Source organism: Poecile atricapillus, chromosome 18 (genome assembly GCF_030490865.1).
Source record: "Poecile atricapillus isolate bPoeAtr1 chromosome 18, bPoeAtr1.hap1, whole genome shotgun sequence".
Classification (NCBI taxonomy): Eukaryota; Metazoa; Chordata; class Aves; order Passeriformes; family Paridae; genus Poecile; species Poecile atricapillus.
This window is the reverse complement of record NC_081266.1, coordinates 3134479-3154151: the sequence shown is the minus strand read 5'-3', so window position 1 is coordinate 3154151 and position 19673 is coordinate 3134479. Positions and strand designations below refer to the sequence as shown.

The following is a 19673-nucleotide window of genomic DNA, read 5'->3' as shown; positions in this document are numbered from 1 at the left end:
TCATGAATGTGGTGACTGGCTGCAGGCTCCTCTCGGTGGCCACCCTCCTCTGCAGGCGGGCGGCCAGGCCGACGGCGCGCTCCTTGTAGTCGCTGTCGCCCCTCACGGAGTACAGCAGCTGCTCCATGGGCTGCCGGCACACGGGGCAGTTGTCTCTGCCCCTGGCCCACTGCCGGATGCAGCGGAGGCAGAACTTGTGCATGCAGTAGGTCACGTAGGCCGGCCTCTTCATGGGCCCCAGGCAGATGGGGCACTGCGGGTCTTCTGCTGCCTGCAGCCGTCCTGCCCGGGACGGCTGGCTCTGGCTGCCCGAGCTTGCAGCAGAGCTGCTCTGCCCCATGTCTTCCTTGGCAGAGGATGCCATGTCCTGCCAGGAGAGATGTAGCTTGTCTGAGTGCACACTTGCAGAGTGCTGGAGCTTGTCTGGCAGGAGGGGCTTGCTCAGGAGGTTGAGCCGCTCCCTCTCGCCAGCGCTGCAACACCGGGTGTCACACAAGCAAAGGGATGGAGCCTGCCCTGGGGGTGAATGGTGGAAATGCCCAGGTCCTTCAAGAAGGAAAGCCTCCCACCTGCCCAGGGGGAAATTTCCCCTCCCAGTCCCCCTCTGCTGCTGAGAGTGCACCTCCTGGGTACTCACACTGCATAGATGTGATAGGGCTGGGAAAAATCCTGGGCTGAGCCAGCTGGGTCATCTGTGACATTACAACCCATTGCTAGGTGAATCCCTCATCAGATTGGATCCATAATTGGTGATGTCGTAATCCAGTTGTTGCACTAGATGATTGCTCTAGATCTCTGGCAAAGGAACTGTGTTGCTTTCTCTTTTCTTCCCTTCTTCTTTCCCTTCCTTTAGAAGTCTGGGATGAATCCCACCAAGGCTCTGTAGACTTAAGAACATTCAACAACTGCAGCTGACCCCTTACAATTCCAGTGTCCACAAAGGGAAGGTCACTGTTGCTGTAGCTGTGCTCCTCCAGCTTAGAGGACTGGGAAGCCTGAGGTTCATCAATAGTGTTAAAGATTGAGACAAACCAAGCCCTAAATCCCTCTTCCTTTTCTGTAAACCCCTTTGCCAATGGACCATCTTCAGCAATGAAAATGTTTTCTCTGGACACCTACTTGCTACTGACATACTTAATGAAACACCTTATTTTCTAGCACAACAAAAGCTGGTGGAAGAAATACCTCAAGGTCCCTCAAGTGGCCAAGCCTCTCAGTTGCCCAGGGTGATGCTTCCCCTCACAGCTCACCTCTAATTCTGCATCATCTCTCCCTCTGGCCCACCTCAGTGTGAAACCAAAGCAGAATTGATGTATGCCCTAGGCCACGATGTCTGCCTTCTTCATGTCTCCCATGTAGACAGGGCACTGGAATATGCTGCTGCCTCCACTCTCCTTGCCTGGATTCCACCACATCCTGTTCCCCCACTGAATCTAAAGTTCTATTTCTAAGTCCAGCTACCTTGTTTTCCTGAACACTCTTGCCCCCACCTGTATAGTACCACCCAGTGTAACATAAAATATTCACCAAATAAAATTTCAGATCAAAACATCCTGAACACAATTGAGAACATTCTGACTTTGGAAAATACCATGTAGATCTCTCCAATATACATTCTTCTTTATCAGAATAATATATGTCACCATACACCTCTCTTCCACAGTGTGGGGATGACCAAAGAAGGTTTTGTGTGAATGAGCTGTTAGAAGATGTTTGTACCTGGAGACTGATTCGGTAAGCTGGTATTCAGCAGTATTTATGTTTGTAATTGTTTATATTTGTAGAAAGCCTTCTTGCACCAAAGAACAGTTCTGAGAACTCCTGAGGACAGCAGTGTCACTAAAGAGAAAGACAATTGGTTCAATACTTCAGAATTTTTCTTTTCAGACCTTAGTTGTTGCTTAGCAAAAATCAATGTTTTCTGGATCCATATAATTTCTCCCAATTGTCTCCTTTTCATATTACTGAAGTTTTTGTTAAAGGTTTCCCAAAGATGATTGAAGGAGTCATAATTTTCTTGCGTACTTTGCTGTTAGAGAATTTTTTATATTAAATATTGTAAAAATAATGGGTTTTCTCTTCATTCTGACTTTATTTTCATGGTTCAGTGATTTTAAAACCTTTTTTTAAATTTTTTTTTTTTTTAAGCTAACCATGATGAACCTCTAACTTGGCAGTCAAGTGAAGCTGATTGTAAAGCCAACCTGTGATGGACAAACACTGAAATGAGATAGATTCCTCATTCACTTTTAATTATATTCCATTTAGATAAATTCCACTTTAGATAAAGAAGCTGTTGACACTTTTTGCGATGTTTTTCATCACTGTGTTATAAAGTACTTTGCCAACAATGATAAACTTAAATAACACACCTGTCATTTAGCAGATGGAGGAATACAGGGGTTTGCCTCGTTTGAGGTGGCATTCTGGTGCTTGCTGAGGACCCATCTGGTTTCCTAGGAGCATGGCCCAAATTTCCATTCTGGGCCTTGCTATGAAGAGATCAGCAGAAGACATGTATGTTATAGATGGCAAGTGTGTGAAATTCAGGAGCACAGAGGATGTCTGCAGGACAGGATCCCTTTTCTCCAGGCCAAACCATCCCATCTCCCTCAGTTGCTGTTCATCAGCACTGTGCTCCAGACCCCAGCTCTGTCACTCTCTGGACACACTCCAGCACCCCAATCTCTTTCTTGTCATGAAGGGCCCAGCTCTGAAGCCTGAGCACAACCATGGGACCAGCTCCCAACATTTCCATTCACCACAACTCTCTGGGCCCAGGCATGCATTTGGGCACTGTTTAGTGAGGCAGAATGGTGACAAACAGCATTTCAGAAGGGGAACCTAGCATTTCTCCATACTAGGTGCTGCTGCCAGGAGAAACTTTTCAGTGAAAAGTGAAAGCTGCAAGTACATGCTACGTACTTGTCATCCTCCTCACATACTGACCAGCTGGGAGCTGAGTCTCATGTTTGTGCCTTCCTTATTTCCTTTCCAAAACTCTTGCACCATATTGACTTGCTAAAAGCTAAAAAAAATCCCTTAACATCAAAGAAATACTAAATGTTCATGGGTTGGTTATGAATTATGAAGCATGTGGCATTTATGCACAGCTATAATGATGCACAAGTATGAAGGATGTCTGTGTGATAAGATATGGATATTATTAGTTATCTGGCAGAAAAAGACTCAGGATAGCATTAGTAGAGGCATTTCAATCATTATTACAACTTGTTGGATTTGTTTCCTATTAATGATGTAAAAATATGGTTACTTGATACCGAAAATTCTCCAGGGCAAAATAAAATAATGGAAAATATGCTAATTTTATGAACTAGCATTGTCATTTAGGAAATTATTCTTTAACCTGCATTTTGACCAAGGATGCTTATGAACATGCTCACCTGTATGCAAAAAGACAACAAGGCAAGCTCATATGTTCAGATATATTTTCAAGCTGGGTAAGGCTGTGGAAAAGATGTTACGCCCGAAGACTCGGTCAAAGCAGAGTGACAACTTGTATTAGCTATGATTTAACAGGATTACAGGAGGAATTTCCAGGCAGCTGCTCCACTCACAAACTGCCTGGCTAGATAAAGCCAGTGCAGATTGGAAATAAAAAGCTGTAAAGGCAAAACTACCTGTAGGAGGAATAGTTGGCATCTCCAGGGAAATGCACTGTGGTGTTCCCTGTGTGCCCAGGGAAGGCCACCTAACTTTATTCTGTGTGTTATTTCAGTGCAATGATTCTCCTTTTCTTGCCATGCAATATAGATAATGAAAATCTAATAATGTGCCATGAGACCTGTACTTTGGGCTGTAGTTGCAATTCTAATTCTGATTGCTCAGCTAGCCCAGCTAAAATACACGAGGACACACACAGCTTCTCTGTAAGTAGTTGATTTGCTGTGAAGCTCTGAAAAAAATCAAAATACTTTTGGGACTTTTCAGCTACCAGACTGCAATGGGGATGGAAGATTGGGGGAAATTTCTTATAAGCCTTCTGAAGCGGAAGAACTTTAATAAAAGATCATTGTGGGATATAAGAATAGAATTTAAAAGGCAAGAATAAAGTGATAGGATAAAAAAAAAACCAAAAAAACGAAACAACAAAGAAAGAATTTAAATTGCAATTTCCAGTTTTTCATATAAGCATGTGCAAACACCAACTACCTCTGGTGGCCATCAAGATAATAATGTGTCTTTTACTAATCAGTGGGCTAGGCAAGGTGTAAAACTGAGAATTGATGTTCCCTTTCCTTACCTGATGATTTCACCCTACAGAGGAGGTTGACACGGGAAGATGCCTTAGCAACCGTCTCACAGGCACCTGTTTTTGTTTTGTTCCAGCTGACAAATTAACAACAGCAGGAATTTCACAGTTCTTGAAACACAGAAAATTACACAAATACATCTTAAAATAAAAATGTGAATCTGGTTATCTGTTGGGGATAGCACTTGGAGCCTGTGGTTCTAAAAGTGTGAGATTTACAGCTGAAACATCAGTTGAGGAGTTTAGTGTACAGAGGTGTATGCTCCTTTTCATAATCCTAATTAATTTAGTGAAGCTTTGGTAAGACTCAGCAAACTACCTGTACAAATTCTGTGGCAATTTCTGCAGCATGACAAAGGCATGGAGTCACACACAAACTGGTGTATGGCTGTCTACAGAATTAAAAATAATTCCCAGTTTAGGAAATGCTACAGAAAAGGCAGTTGCTGAAACAGTTTGAGCATGTAAACTTGAGAACTGCGTGCAAATTAAGTTTCATGGATTATGTAGCAACACTGTCCTGTTTCATAACATACTTTTATACTTGTGACTTAGCCTGGACTTCTGATGTGTCGAGATTTTCCAGATCTTGTGCAGATGTTTTATCTGATTCTATGCAACTTAAGTCTGGGAAGTGATTGAAAAAGCAGGCATTGGGTCATAAAATCATATAAGCTGGAAAAGAGCTTTAAGATCATCAAGTCTAGCTGTAAGAATGCAGCGTGTACTCAAGTCCATCCTTCTTTAGGGTAATATTTTTAAGCACTTGCTTAACCATAAAGTGTAAAATAAATGGGAAATTAATTTCAATAGACATTGAAACAGCAAATCACTTACTGGAGTGCTTTAACTTGGGAAACTTATATCTTCATGTATAATAGACTTTTTTCCAGCTATTCTTTGTGGCAAATGTCTACCAAAAAAGCAGGCTCAATTGCATGATGTCTACATACACACTTGGCATTATTTTATACTAATATAAAATCACTGTCAAATTATTTCAAATGTCTAGAATGTGAAAAAGCCCAACAGAAAACAAACCCAAACCTGTTCTCTTTATCTAATTCTTATTAACTTGATGTTGTTTCCTTTTCTCTCTGATTTCCAGGCAGAACCTTGTCTCTGTTATTATGAACTACAGAGTTCAAGTGGAGTATCTGCTGCAAAATGAGGTATTTGTTCTCAGCTTGTTACACCAGAAAAGCATTAACCTCTACATGAAAGGTATCCAATTATTCATCTGTCTTAGATGCAATTAAGGAAGACTTTTAATTAAGACTGCTTAATCTGACTTCGAAAGGATATAAATTCTCTTAATAAAACTTGGTTTGACGTTAGGAAGAAAGTGCTACAAATTTAAAATATCAAAGGTTTGTAAGTGTCAAGGAACTTGTAAATAAAGCCAGAGTTGTTTGGGTTGGCAGTATAATACTTGGAATTAGTAGAGGTATAATGCATTATATGGATCTGCAAAATTTTGCAAACCCCCAAGCCTAATGTTTACATATTTAGGATATATATGCAAGCATGTTTTCATTTGAAAGATTAGGTTTAGCCAGCAAAACTCCCAAGAGTTTTATTTTAAAGCATTGTAGGCTGCCAGTTGAATGTTACATGCTTGAAAGAAAAATCTTTTAGGAAATCTTCTCTGCTGCCCAATGTTTTAAGGACAAATGTCTAAAGGACAAATTGAGTCATACCTTGGAAGAAACCACATGTTTATTTGATCTGACTTCCAAGCTGGCATGATAACTGATTTTCTAGGGTTTGAAACTGGAAAGAACAAAAGATTTATAAAAATCAAAGAATACTGATGTAGCATGGAGATATTCCAGTGCATCCCTTCCAGAGTTATAACTCATTATGCAAAATTATGGATTTCTTTGAAATCTGTATTTCAACATAAAATGAGCATTTTGCTTCAGAACTCTGTCACCTACATTTAAGTTCAGATTTTAATATCCCTGGATATTCTTGATCCATTATTATTTCTATTTTGAATAGCCAGAAAACATACATTTGCATACAAATTTTATACATATACACACGGATATAGAAATGCACGTAAACATACAGACACATATATGAATAGATATAGATATAGATATAGATATAGATATAGATATAGATATAGATATAGATATAGATATAGATATAGATATAGAGAGATTTTATATATAAATATATATAGATAGATAGATAGATAGATATATAGATATAAATACATGATATATATATACAAACATTTTCTATTTTGTGGAACTTTTTGACACTTTCAAAATGCAAAATACAAATTTAGAGGCTGTTGAACTTCGCCCAGCTACAAAGTAAAGCTCTGGGTCTGATACTGTGCAGGTATTTGCTGAATTTTCCTTTGTAAGCATCATCTCAAAGGGAAGTGTTTAGTGTATAAAATGTGATGCAGTCATAACCATTTGGAAAAGTTAGGTCCCCAAGCTCAAATGCACATGTATATTTCTTTACTGAACTAGACCCACCAGGGTCGTTATTCACATTCACTTGAAATTTTAGGGCCTAAAGTAAGAGGGTTCTAAATTCAGAAAAAGCCATAACCACAACATTAATGAGACTTTGCAATCCACCCTCTGCAACTGGCCCTGTGCAGATATTCCTCAAACCTATAATGAAACATTCCTAAATTTGTTTTTTTCTAAAGATTTTTACATTGAGTAAGCAATTTCTTGAAACCATTAACTTTTTATAAAGGGAAGAAAGTACATTTTTCAAATATTCATACCATCCAGCAAATATGTGTGTGTCTAGAGCTAAATTTCTCTGTAGTTTATTTTTTTAATAAGGTCTTCTTTACTCAGGGACACTCAATAAAGTTCATAGGAATTGCTTAAAAGAGCAGGATTGAAAGTTGATGATGTAGGTCATAGCATGGATATTTTCATTCAGAGGCATCAGTGTATGGAGATTTTTCAAACCTGGAGTCATGAAGTATGATTTGCTTTAATTACTGGCTCAAAAAATTATGGAGCTCTAATGTAATAAGTAATATTTATAAATATGTAGTAAACAAGGCAAAAAATGAGAAGCCTTTATTTAGTATTTGAATCCTTTTTTACTTATTTTCTCTGACTTCTGATTAGGTTGCTTAAGAAGGTCTGAAATTGGGGTCATTATAACTGCCCCTTCCCCCAGGTCTGCACAGGAGTAATTCTGTCACTTTTCCAAGCTATTCCCATATTGGGATTGATATTATTGCTGGGATTGTTGTTACTCCTCTCTGGTTCACCACAATCCACCTTCAGCACACTCTGGAATTTAAGACACTGGGAGCCACTCATATATTGTAAATTAAGTGCAGATGTAACTGCTGAAGTTCTGTACTCAGCTGGAAGTTCCTAAAGCATTCAGTTTTAACCAGACACACCTTGAGATCCTCAGCTTAAAAAAAAAAAATAATACTTTACACATTCTTCTATTTATTTGCAAATTGATTATGCTGTAGATATGGAGATACCAGTACTTTTGACTTATGGGACAAACCCACTATCATTATTAACCTAATTAGTAACAATGGTAAATAAAAGGAAAATTAATTTCGAGATCTGTGGCGACTCTATAAAACAAAAATTTTAAAAGGATCATTAAGATGTCTGGCACAAAGATGGGATTGGTGCTGTTAGGGTTGAAATGTAAGTTTTGAAATGTAATTCTCAGACAATACCTGCTGTCAAATAAGCAGCCAGTTTTGACTGGCCTGAAAACCACTTTATATGCACCTCATTTTGAAATCTTTTCAAAATGTACTGTTTCTGGAGAGAGGGCTTTGTAAATTTTTCATACAGAGTGTAGAAGTTGTAGAGTGAAATAACTTTTTCTTACCATATAAATTATTGAAACACCAAAATATTCTTCTAAGGTTCTGCTGTATTTAAAAATGTAGAAGGAGAAAAAATTACAAAATGTTGACTGTAGTCCTTTTGGAATTTCAGAAAATATAAAATTTTATGTAATAAATGAATCCTCATCTTCCCTTCTTTGGGACAAAAATCAGTGTCATTTATCTACACATGGAAAAAAAAAAAAAACTCTTTACATGGTAATATCCCAGCAGAGAAATAGTGTGTAAGAAGTCATCATGCATAGTATTCAGTATCACATAATTTTATGTGCTTGCTCTTCTTCATCTGTAATATGCTCCTTAGAAGTAGCTACCATAAAAATAAAGTGTATGATAAAATAGCTTCTATAAACATTAATATTTTGATAGCTTATCTATGAACAGAAGAGTGTATTAAACAGAAATTGATACATTCCTCAAGATACCAATTCTCTTTATGGAATAGCATTTGTATGTACATACAAAAATATATAAACTGTGGGTGGATTTGGGTTTTTGTGTTATTTTTCTCCATCCAGAGAGCTGTTTCTGTACTCAAGGGTTACTTTTGTACATGTCTATTTCTTGTTAATGCTCAGAAATTACCCTGCATAACTGTATTTATAGACACAAAATTCCTTCTAATAATACATCTCTGCTTGTGAAGAAGAAAAATGCTAAATTAAAACTTCTTTAAATCAAATGCAAGATTGGAATGATATTTAATATTAATTACAAGCTCTCTATAGTAAATATATATTTACACAGACACATATACTCACTTATTTCTTCAACATCTCAGAGTAAACCAGCATTTATGATGTTTTGAAGTTGTCAGTATTACACAGAGCAAAGCCATACCACTGAGCAGTCAATCAACTTCAGCCCAAGGGAGGGTCTAAAACTCTCAAGAGATCACAGCCAGCCCTTTCCTCTCTAGAACCTGGAGTGTGAAAAGGTGTTCCTGTCCTTAATTACTAAAAAAAGCCCCAACAACTTATGTTTAAAAGAATCTGACCATGTGGATATTTCATGTATTTCATTCCTGCTTTAGTTCTGCTAGAAGCAGTTAATGTGGAATTAGTAAATTCAATATATTTTTATATTTATTTGAAATAATGACAGGTGTTAGTACAGTCTGTGCATAGACCTTAAGCCTGAAAACAAAGTTCATCTGGGTACAATTTTTATTTTTCAGGCATGAAATGCATGAGTTAGAGAAATGGTTTTATGGGTACATTGACATGTACATCTTTTAGTGCACTAAAAGGAACATTTATCAGTACAGAAACATGGAGAATATTTATAGGAGAGCTTCTGCTGGTTTAGAGAATGCATTTTAAGGTTTAATGAAGTGATATAACCATGCAGAAAACCCATTATTTGTTTATTTATTTATTTATTTATTTATTTTCCTGCACATAGAGCATTTGATATTTAAAGGTTGTGTTTTCCTTCCCTTAGGGATCAATTTTTTATTTTTTTTTTAAATTCCCCACAAATATTTCATCTAGAAACATTTTTTTTTCCCACATGGTGATATTCAAATAACTAAATTTACAGTCAATAAGATTCCATAGTTTTAATTAAATGTATAATTTTGCAGAAAACTTGTTTCAAAAGTACTCAGTCCACAGGTGTCAGATTGTGCAGCCTCCCACACAGTATCTGTTTTTGGGAGGAACATGGCTGTTTTCCAGCTCCTGAAGAAATGAGCAGGAGATAATAGTGAAGATAAATTCACAGAATCACAAAACCTCCAAATTCTCATGAATGACTTGGCTTCAGGTCCCCTCAGAAGTTCCTTTACAGCGCTTATTCACTTCTGGAGTTCAGACAAACCAAAGTTTTCCCTTAAAATCAGGCTTTGATACCAAATTTGTTGTAGTTTTGACCAGCACACATTTTGTGGGAGATAATTGCACTTCAGCAGAAATGATGCTATCCTTAGGAAAACATTGGCCTGTGGTGGTTTCAGTGTGGCCAGACTAAACCATGGTGGTTGAATTTTCCTCGAGAGGGCAGGATTTTCTACACCCTCACTGCCATGAAGGTTATGATATTTCTGGTAAATGTTATGTGTCTAGTGTTCTTTTGTTTTTTTTCTCCCCCCTTTTCTTTGCTACAGAATAATGTTGATAATGTGATTGAAGCAGCTAAAGCCATCTGCAGTGTCCTCTGTTTTGTGGAAACCAGAGACATTACTGATGCAGTCAGGAAACTCCGTGCTTTGGTGAAGGCACAGGTAAAAGATCCACGCTCATCTCCTATTTTTCCTCTTTAAAACTGGAACTTGAATGGGTACCACTAATTTTTTGGTTGATCAAGTCCGTTTTTATGTCTTGCTACATGTTTTCCCTTTGACAAGTGTTGGGTGGAGGCACTGTAAAAACAGGAATGTTGACCACGTGTGATGTGACAGGAGCAACACAAGACTCACCATGTGTTTAACTGCAACTGATATTCTCCTCCGGTTCTTTCCTGTTCCTACTCAATATACAGATCTCTTCTTTGCCACATCACCTATTTAATCACAAATCATGTGATTTCAGACTATTAGGTTTTCAGATATTTAGTACAGGATGTCAATAATTTAAAAAAAAAAATCTTCCAAAAATGTAATTTAAATAGTGTATTTTCAGATTGAAATGTCCCTGCTATTTATGCAAAAGAGTACCAGCATCATAAAGTTCTGATTTTAGCTGGAATACTCTTAAAATACTGAAATGGGTTTTCCAGGGGTTTCTGCATATTTGTGCACTGGGACTTTGGAGGACAGCATCCCTTCTCAGTTTGGTCATCAGCTGCTTTGCTATGACCTTAGACAAGCCACTATGACCTGATTTTTAGAAGTTCTGAGCACCCAAGAGCTTTTTTGAAGTCAGCACCTTGGAGATACAGCTGTTCAGCAAACCTGAAAATCAAGCCATTAATCACTTGGATTTAGTCTGGGGTAACTGTGAGTCATGATCATTTTTTTCACACCCTAAGGAAATTCTCTCTTCATAACTTACAAAAAAAAAAAAAAAAAAAAAAAAAAAAAGAGTTATTGAGGAATTCTCTTCTGCCCTTGCATGGTCTCATCATTCTTTCTCACAGCAAATACTGTTTAGAAAAACATGCCAGACTGTATGGAATGCTGGCATTCAGACCATTACCTGTCTGCAAGACTTTTATCCGTTCTCTTTATTGTTTTGATTTTTTTTTCCCCATAGCTTGTGATATGTGTAAGAACATTAAAGACTGGAAGAGCCAAGGTAGCTCTAAGGTTTTTGGTTTCTTGCTCAGACCTGACCAGCTAATTCACTTAAGTCCCTTTTGCTTCCCTTCTAGTTCATGCTTCACTGCAAACCTTGCTTTTATATTATCCTAAATCTTTTAATGTCTGCTTTGGCATCAATTATTAGAAGTCACTGCTGGGGGAAAATTCCTGCATAAATGAATCTGTTTTGCCACACATTTTATCTGGCATGATGTGGAATCAAATGGAAATAAGAATATCCATAAGAAAAGCTCTTCTTGGATATTAGAGTACAAATACTGTAGAGAATAAGGGAAGTAACAAGGGATTAATGTGATTTGTTTTTCAGTTAAGCTCCAGACTCTCTTAAGAGGCATCAGGATGATCAGTGTCTTGTCCTTGAGACAAGTATTTTGTCCATCCAGAATATTTCTTAAGAGATAGACAAAGAGCTGTGTCCAGTTAAAGGATAGGGAGGAAAGTATCAGAATTTTGTTTTAGAGAGGAAATAGAGCAGAAGAGATGTATTAAGACTAATTTTGGGGGTTTTTTTGTTGGTTTTTTTTTTGTTTGTTTTTTTTTTTTTTTTTGAGGTAAGAAAAATTTAGTGTATTTTTTCTTTTAGTTTTCAGGTCAGTCCTGTGAACCCAACGTGTAAACTACTTCTTATAACTGGCTCAAAAATCCTTTGGTCCATTTGCAGCCCTATCCTCTCTGAATCTGAGCAAAGAAATAGGTGAAGTGGTCAAAGAGTCAAATCAGTTCCTATCAGTGTGGCTCATCCTAAGTCAGAAAACCCCACATGCCATGCAGAATTACATAATGGGATAAAATCCGAAGAGTAAAGGCCATCTTTTTTATGTCTTAGGTTTTTTGTGGATGCTCACATTTGCTTCTGCTTGTCTTCAGAGTCATTGTCATGCAAATATTGATTTTATTTTGAGATGAAGTGGCTATTAGTAGGGAAATAATTAAATTATGAGCTGATCTGTCTTGCTGTGGAAAGAAACAAACAAAAAACCTCTGCTCCAACTGTTCCCTGTTTCCTATTGCTCATTTTCCAGCATGGCAAAATTTCCAACTGCAGTGAATTGACAATACTTACAGGTTCTCCTAAAATAATTTCCATGTTCTTCTTCACATGGAGAGAGAAGCACACTTCCCTTTTTCTGTTTTACCTGTTTAGATTATAAGCCCTTCAGAGCAAGGAACTTATCCTCTCCTTATCTATGTGTACAGTCTCCATCACAGCAGAGTGCTGGTCCTGGCTGTGATCTCCAGAGGCTACAGCTGATAAGAGCTGATGATAACGATCCTGTTTGCTCCTCTCTAATGAGCAAAATGTTCCTCAATAGCCTCTCCTGCATGGTAAAAAGATTGGGTCCTGATTGAACAGTCTTAAATATTTTTCTGTCCTAATATCCAATAAGAAGCTGCTTCACGTATCTCTGGAAAACTACTTGATAGGATTGCCACTCATGCTTTAAAGTTTTGAAGTTATTGAGGTTTTGTTCTCTTAGCACTGAGTTTCAGGCTGGGATAGCTGAGCTGCTTGTCTGTCCCTTGAAGGCCTCCTGTAAAAGCTGCCTGTGACCTTGGCTGACCCCCCTGTCCCTCTGCCTCCCTCTGTGCTGGAGCAGACCTGACTAAATACTGACTTCAAACAAGTGGAGGGGCAGGAAAAAAAATAAACCAACTATTCCTGCACCAGCAAACGCTGCTGCTGCTGCTGGTTTTTGACTCCTTTGAGATCTAGCTGCTAGGACAGTCAATAGACCTCAGCAATCTAGAAAAGATTTGGCTTTGATGCCGTAAAGAGCTTCATCTTTCTCAGCAGCTGAACTATAAAAGTCATAAAAGCAGTAAAATATATTCCTGTTTTGTAACTTGAACACTGTCCCATTTTTTGAAAATGGTCATACACATTGTAGGCAACTATCTCACATGTAGAATAGTATATGGATGTGACAAATCAGATTGCATCTCTATTTGTCAATATTAATAAATATTAAATATTGATATTAAATTAATATTATATATTTTCAATATTAATAAAGACAATTGACTAGCTTTCCTGTCTGTAACAACATATATAGTCAAAATTATTACTCAGCAGCCAGTTATTTGATGGAGTACCAACTCCTCCAAACCCCTTTTTGATTTTAACTCATATTGAATGATAGGATCATTTTTTATGTGAATTTTGGGTACTGGCAAAATTATTAAATGCTGCAATATTACTGTATTTTACCAAATTGCTTGAATCGTTTCTATTATGTTTATCAGTGTGGTACCAAAATATTTTGTTAGGAGGGAGAGAGGCCTTTTCCAGGTAGGCAGGTAAACTGCCCCAAAAATTAAATGACATTTTTGAGGCTATCTCAAGAACTGCAGCATAACATATTGGCTAAGGAAGAAGTGCCAGAAAAACATTCTAATTGCTTTTTCACATAGTTTCCTGATGCTTTAGTGTAATATATGGTGTGGTTTTGTGTGGAATCTTTTTTAACACGTCCATTTGGCACAGGTGCACTGAGCCTCAGGGAAACCACTGCTTACTTCTTCCAGTGTGAATTACATAAGTTGCCAGTATATGTTTGTTTATACCTATCTGTACATGTGTGCTTGTCTACTTGGAAAGAAAAAAAATTGAATGTGCTTCTGTTTAATTCTGGTTTAAAAAAAACCCAACAAATCAGAACAAAGAAACTTACTTTCAATCTTCTGTCTTTAATTAAATTGTACTTATTACCTCCTTACTGCCTCCTCACTGCCAGTACTGTGCATTCCTGTGCCATGCTTAAGAGATTATGAAAGAAACTGGCACCAGTGCTGGTTTCTTCTGAACTGATTGCATCTCTTTATAAATGTGATTATTCCACTCTCTAACCAACCTAACCCTGGGATTTTAAAATCCATTCAGGAGAGGCTCTGGGCCTGATGCACAATAAATGTTTTTCATCTCTCATTTTTTTTATTTTTTTCCATTCCTTTCTTACAGCAGCACACAAAAAGTCCTAGGAGATCAAATCCTGCCAGAACAGGCACTAATCCACTATATATTAAGCGTGCTATACTATGTTGAAATTATAAGTACTGTGCCAAAAGGTTGTTTACTTCCCAAAATTTGTGGGAATTTAACAAAGGTCTCTGTTCCCATTTGTCTCACTGCATTAGGAAGATTGTGAAAACATAATTCTCAGCCTGGATGCTGCTTTTCTCCCCTCAAGTAAGCATTTGAGTACTTCTGTTCATCTTCAGCAGACAAATGCTGGCAGCTCCAAGCTGGGTGCCAGAGGGAGAGTGTGCATCCAGCATTGTGCTTCTTCTGCCACCTCTGCATGCATTGTAATTTTTAAGAAGCATCATGCTGAATACATATGTACTAACACAAAGCATTCTCAGCCCACTGCAAAGGGATTAATGACTTTAAAGGGCAGAAAACCTTACAGGGATGTGGGTTCAAACAGTGCAAGCCACAGGCGATACTGAAATGCAGAATTAACTTTCCAGTCTCTCTAGTCAAGATTTTTGCTACTTATTTCTGTGTTGCTTTGGTGGATTCAAGTCTGAGCACAGACTCACATAATCATAGATATGCTGAGCTGAAAGGGATCCACAAGGATAATCAAAGTCCAACTTCTGTCCCCGCACAGGACGCCCCAAGAATCACATCTTGTGCCTTAAATCATCATCCAAGTGCTTCCAGAGCTCTGTCAAGCATGGGGGGCTGTGACCATTTCCCTGGAGAGCCTGTTCAGTGCCCAGCCACCCTCTGGGAGAAAAAGCTTTTCCTGATATCCCCTTAATCTCTCTTGATCACAGCTCTGTGTCATTCCCCTGGGTCCTGTCACTGATGACCAGAGAGAAGACATCAGTGCCTGTCTCTTCCCCTCAGGAGGAAGCTGGAGAACACTTTGAGGTCTCCCCTCACTTGATATTTCCCTTTGGCCACCTCTGGTCAGCTGCCTGCCCCCAGGCCTTCGAAAAGCACAGCTATTTTCACTCATCTGGAACAGGAATAGGTGAAATGGAAGCCACTTGAGGGGAGGCTTGCTGCTCCTCACCTTTGAAAGGATGCCAAGACTCTGCCCTTGTGGGCTTCACATCTCATTGTGTAAGGCTTGAGAGGGAATTCTTATCTCTGCTGTAGCACTGCAGAGGCTGAGAACGTGTGTGAACATTGGATAAGTGCTTTTTTGTACCTTGACATGCCCAAATACTGACAGAAATCAGCTCTTAAGTGCCTTGTCTGAGGTGGTAGAGGAAGCAGGTCCTGGTGCTCTGAATCCCAGCCATGTCTTGTGTCATCATAACATTAAGATAAATCTAAATACTTCCCCTTTTTCACTGTATTTTCCATGAGTGCTGCTCCTACAACCATTGTAACTTCTACACTTCTTTTCTGAAGTGACTGATTACTTTTTTCCTCTGATTTTGTCTTTATAGAATTCTCTTCAAAGTGTGGAAACACCAGGCAAAGGTAGGGTGTTATTTTAAAAGTATGTTAATTCAAGGTGTATCACCAGAAAACACATGTTTTGCTATTTGTTTGTTTTACTAAACTGTTTGAGTGGGCATACTGCAGATGTTTACATGTTAAGGTGTATTATAAGGTAATTATGATAAGTTGAAAATATAGTGATCTAAAAGTGTAAATAAACCAGCATTTCCACAAAATAATCTGGAGACTCAGATATGGAGAATGAATAGCAGAGTGAAAGAAATGAGTACAGGTGGTGGTGGTCATGGTAGTTTTCTTTAATCACAACTTTCCATGTGGAGAAGAGGGAAAATAATAAACTTTATGGAAGCCTGAAAAATTATTTTTCTATATGACTTTTCCATCTGACTCCAATAACTTTAATTCCTCCCTCTGTAAGCTTTAGTTCTTTGGGATCTTTTGCTGTATAAATAATGTCTCGTCTAATGGTAGACTGTCATAAGAAGAGTACATTAATTAACAACAATGGACAAAATTATAGACCCTGCCTTTTAAAATTCCCACTGGCTCAGAGGTGTGTAACTTTTTAATCTGTTTTTTTTATTCTGCTGTACTTCTTCCCACATGTGGATTTCTCAGTCCCTTCTGGGCTGAGCTCCTTTGGGATACTCTCTCACGGGGAGTTCTGTTTATCTCAGTTCTCTGGGTCAGGAAGAAAACTCCAAAGCTCATCAGGATCTTGTTTCTCATGTTTATTAGGATGTTATCACAAAACTTGGCAAGTCTTTCCAGACTTTCTGCACAAGTTTAATTCACCACAACCTGGCACACTTTGGGCTCTGATAGCACAAAATGGCCTTGAACTGTGCAGCTTTTTTATCATTATACTCATTCTTACCCAATTAACAATAGACACGGATATTATTTTTCTTAATGACCCAATGACCCATCACCTGTGTGCTGCACTGCGGCATTTTCTGTCCAATCACTCACTATTACCCAAAAACCTCTAGAAGAAAAAAAATTAAGAAAAAAGAAGGAAGAGACAACAGTCTAAATCCTTCATCTTGTCTTCTGCTCTCTAAACTTTAACTCTTTCACCCAGTGACTTAAGAAAACTCTCTAACCTACACACTCACACTTTTAGCTTTTTCTATCTAACTTTAATAGTTGTTTTCATGTATCACCATGAAAACATGCTCATAAATTTCATATTATATGAAATTCAGTGTTCTCCTGGATCTCAAGGCTAAGCATCAGAGACAAGGGCCCACACTCTGTGTCTCAGACTCCAGCAGAGGTGTCCAGCACTGTTAGCACCTCTCAGAGCAAGGGATGAGCAGGGGTCTGCTCTGCCAGGGCTTGGATTCCAGAAGGGAACAGCCACATCGGGGCTCCTGCCACATCAGGTGCTGCTCTACCCCTCTGTGGCTGCCCAAATGCATCTGGGTGGATGGATTCCACCAAAGGGCCTTCCAGCTGAGCCCTGGGCTGGGTTGTGGAAGGCTTGTGCCTCTGTCCGTTTTGTTTGAGGAAAATGTGGCCTCTGAGATGTTCTTTCCCTCTCTTTTCTCTGCTTTCCTCAATTGCAGTGTGCTCAGAGAGGCAACAAAAAGGTGAATCAGCTGCAGAGATTCAGCAGCAAAAAGGTGAATCAGCAGCAGTGATTTCAGCAGTCTTTCAAAGACAGAGTTGGTTCAGATGGAGGTTTCCAAATGCCAGGCTTGCCTCAGCATTATTCAACTTCATGAGCAGCAGAGAAAGGAAACAGCAATTCAATTTGTAAGCTGCCAGGAAAAGCTAAGCAGCTGAAGGGCCAGGAGGGTGGGGAGAGAATATGCAGGTGCAGAAGTGAGAAGAAGGTAAATTCAGTTTGTAGGACTCTTCCTTCTTGGATATATTCCTTTTTCCCATGTGTTTTTTTAACACTCTTAATGGCTGCTAATTGGTTATGTTAGAAACAATTAATAATAAACATCTACCTTAGAAACATCTTTCTCCACACAGTGTTCAGAAAGTGTAATTGGAATGGATTTAAAACACTCCTCTGATTACAGGTATTTCCAAATTTGAACTTCATTGAATCAGCAGCTCTCACAAGGAAAATCTCATTTATTGAGTAACAGTGAAGGAATCAGTGTTTACCCCCTACTTCTCTGCACCTATTTATTTATGGGAGGAAATCTTCAACTGTGAAGATTTCTCTGTCTGCTTGTGGCACACCCTAATTTCGTAACAATTGCAGAATCCTTTTGGTAGTGTAATATTAGAAACTGCAATTTACTGATCACAAGTCAGAACTTGCCAGGCCATTAGTCATTCTGTGGAGAAGCCTGCACTGAAATTTGTCCAAGGTAACCAAATTTCCAATTGTCCTTTTGCATGCAGCAATATACATTTCATGTATGTTTTAACATGCCACATGCCTTGCATCTGCACCTAATAAATAAACAAAATAGGCTAAAAATGAGAAAAATATTTAAAGGATAAATAATAATAATGGTAATAATGGTAATAATGGTAATAATAATAATAATAATAATAATAATAATAACAACAGTAACAATAACAATAATAATATAGTAATTTTATGATGGTTAATTAATGAACAATAATAAAATACTACTACTCATAATAGTAATTTAATGATAATTAATTAATGATAATAATTATACTGCTACTACTACTACTAATAATAATAATTATACTGCTTCTACTACTACTAATAATAATAATAAATTATAATAATAATGATACTGCTACTACTACTACTACTAATAATAATAATAGCTAAAGAGCTAGCATGTCAGCATGTCAAAGCTGGTGTTAAGAACATGTCTGAGAAAAACCAAGTGTGAGTGCAATGGCCAAAACTGATCTGCAGGAACGTAGGTCTGAACTCCCAGAAGTGGGGAGAGCCATACTGCATCTTCTCTTTTGGGCATCACAAGTTTTCCTTAGTCCCTGTCTTCTCAGTGCCCACCTCCATGATAACACCACGATCTAGGGACACCACTAACCTTGAGAGGAATCCAGATGATATTTTCACCTGCTGAAGCTAGAAGTAAAAGCCAAATAAGTGGTGAGTTGTAAGCTCCTGCCAAATTCCCCTTTGTGTTTCCTTTTCCCCCTCATGTGCTTCCCACCTTTTTTTATTTTACTTCATTGTGCTTAGCTGTCTAGGATTGCAGGCATGCAAAAATCCGCAAGCCTGTGACCCAAAATTAAAGGCAAATCGTAGCCTTAGCTCAGTGCTGTTAAATCTTTCCAGATCTCTAGGAAGCTAAGATCCATGTGCGTGTCTTCCTCAAGCAGCACATTTGCAGATGAAGTTGGGATTGACAGCTGAGGAAAAGCCAGTCTGGGTTTCCCATTTGTATTGTTCCTTTCTGTCTCTCATATGTATTCATGTTTATCTTGAAGAAAACAAGATCAAATTTTAACAGCAAGAGCAGCAATCTGTTACTCCAACTAATAATTTCAGTTTCCTTTCCCCTTTTCTTTTCCCCAAGAGATGATTATTACCCTGAGTATATAAAAGACTTTTGTTTTTCTCCATTATAGCTTCTCTCTACTAAAAGAGAAAAAGATAAAGGATACTATTAAAATTAAAGCCTTACTTAAAAAAAAATAATTTAGAAACTGCTTTAACCTTTCTCTTTAAAACAGATTTTCAGAGGTTCATTATTAGTCATTCAGCATGGACTGAGCATGTCAAAGACTATATTCAAAATATCTAGCCTCGATTTAGTGTTCCAATAACTGCCTCTATGAACAGTGTTATCTCTGTAGAACAATTTATGCCACTGCTGTGAATAAAGCAATACTTATCCACATTATGCCTAAGTCTGGATCACGTTCT

At 38.2% G+C, this 19673-nt stretch overlaps 1 protein-coding gene across 1 annotated transcript in view; it reads left to right on the top strand.

Moving 5' to 3' along the window:
- Nucleotides 1-19673, top strand: part of PIK3C2G (phosphatidylinositol-4-phosphate 3-kinase catalytic subunit type 2 gamma) — a 203409-nt gene that overhangs the window by 29361 nt on the left and 154375 nt on the right. The window contains exons 8-11 of the mRNA XM_058852977.1: nucleotides 1664-1734; nucleotides 5382-5451; nucleotides 10255-10371; nucleotides 15817-15844. Coding sequence (XP_058708960.1) covers nucleotides 1664-1734; nucleotides 5382-5451; nucleotides 10255-10371; nucleotides 15817-15844 — 286 coding nt within the window. The remainder of the gene's footprint in view (nucleotides 1-1663; nucleotides 1735-5381; nucleotides 5452-10254; nucleotides 10372-15816; nucleotides 15845-19673) is intronic.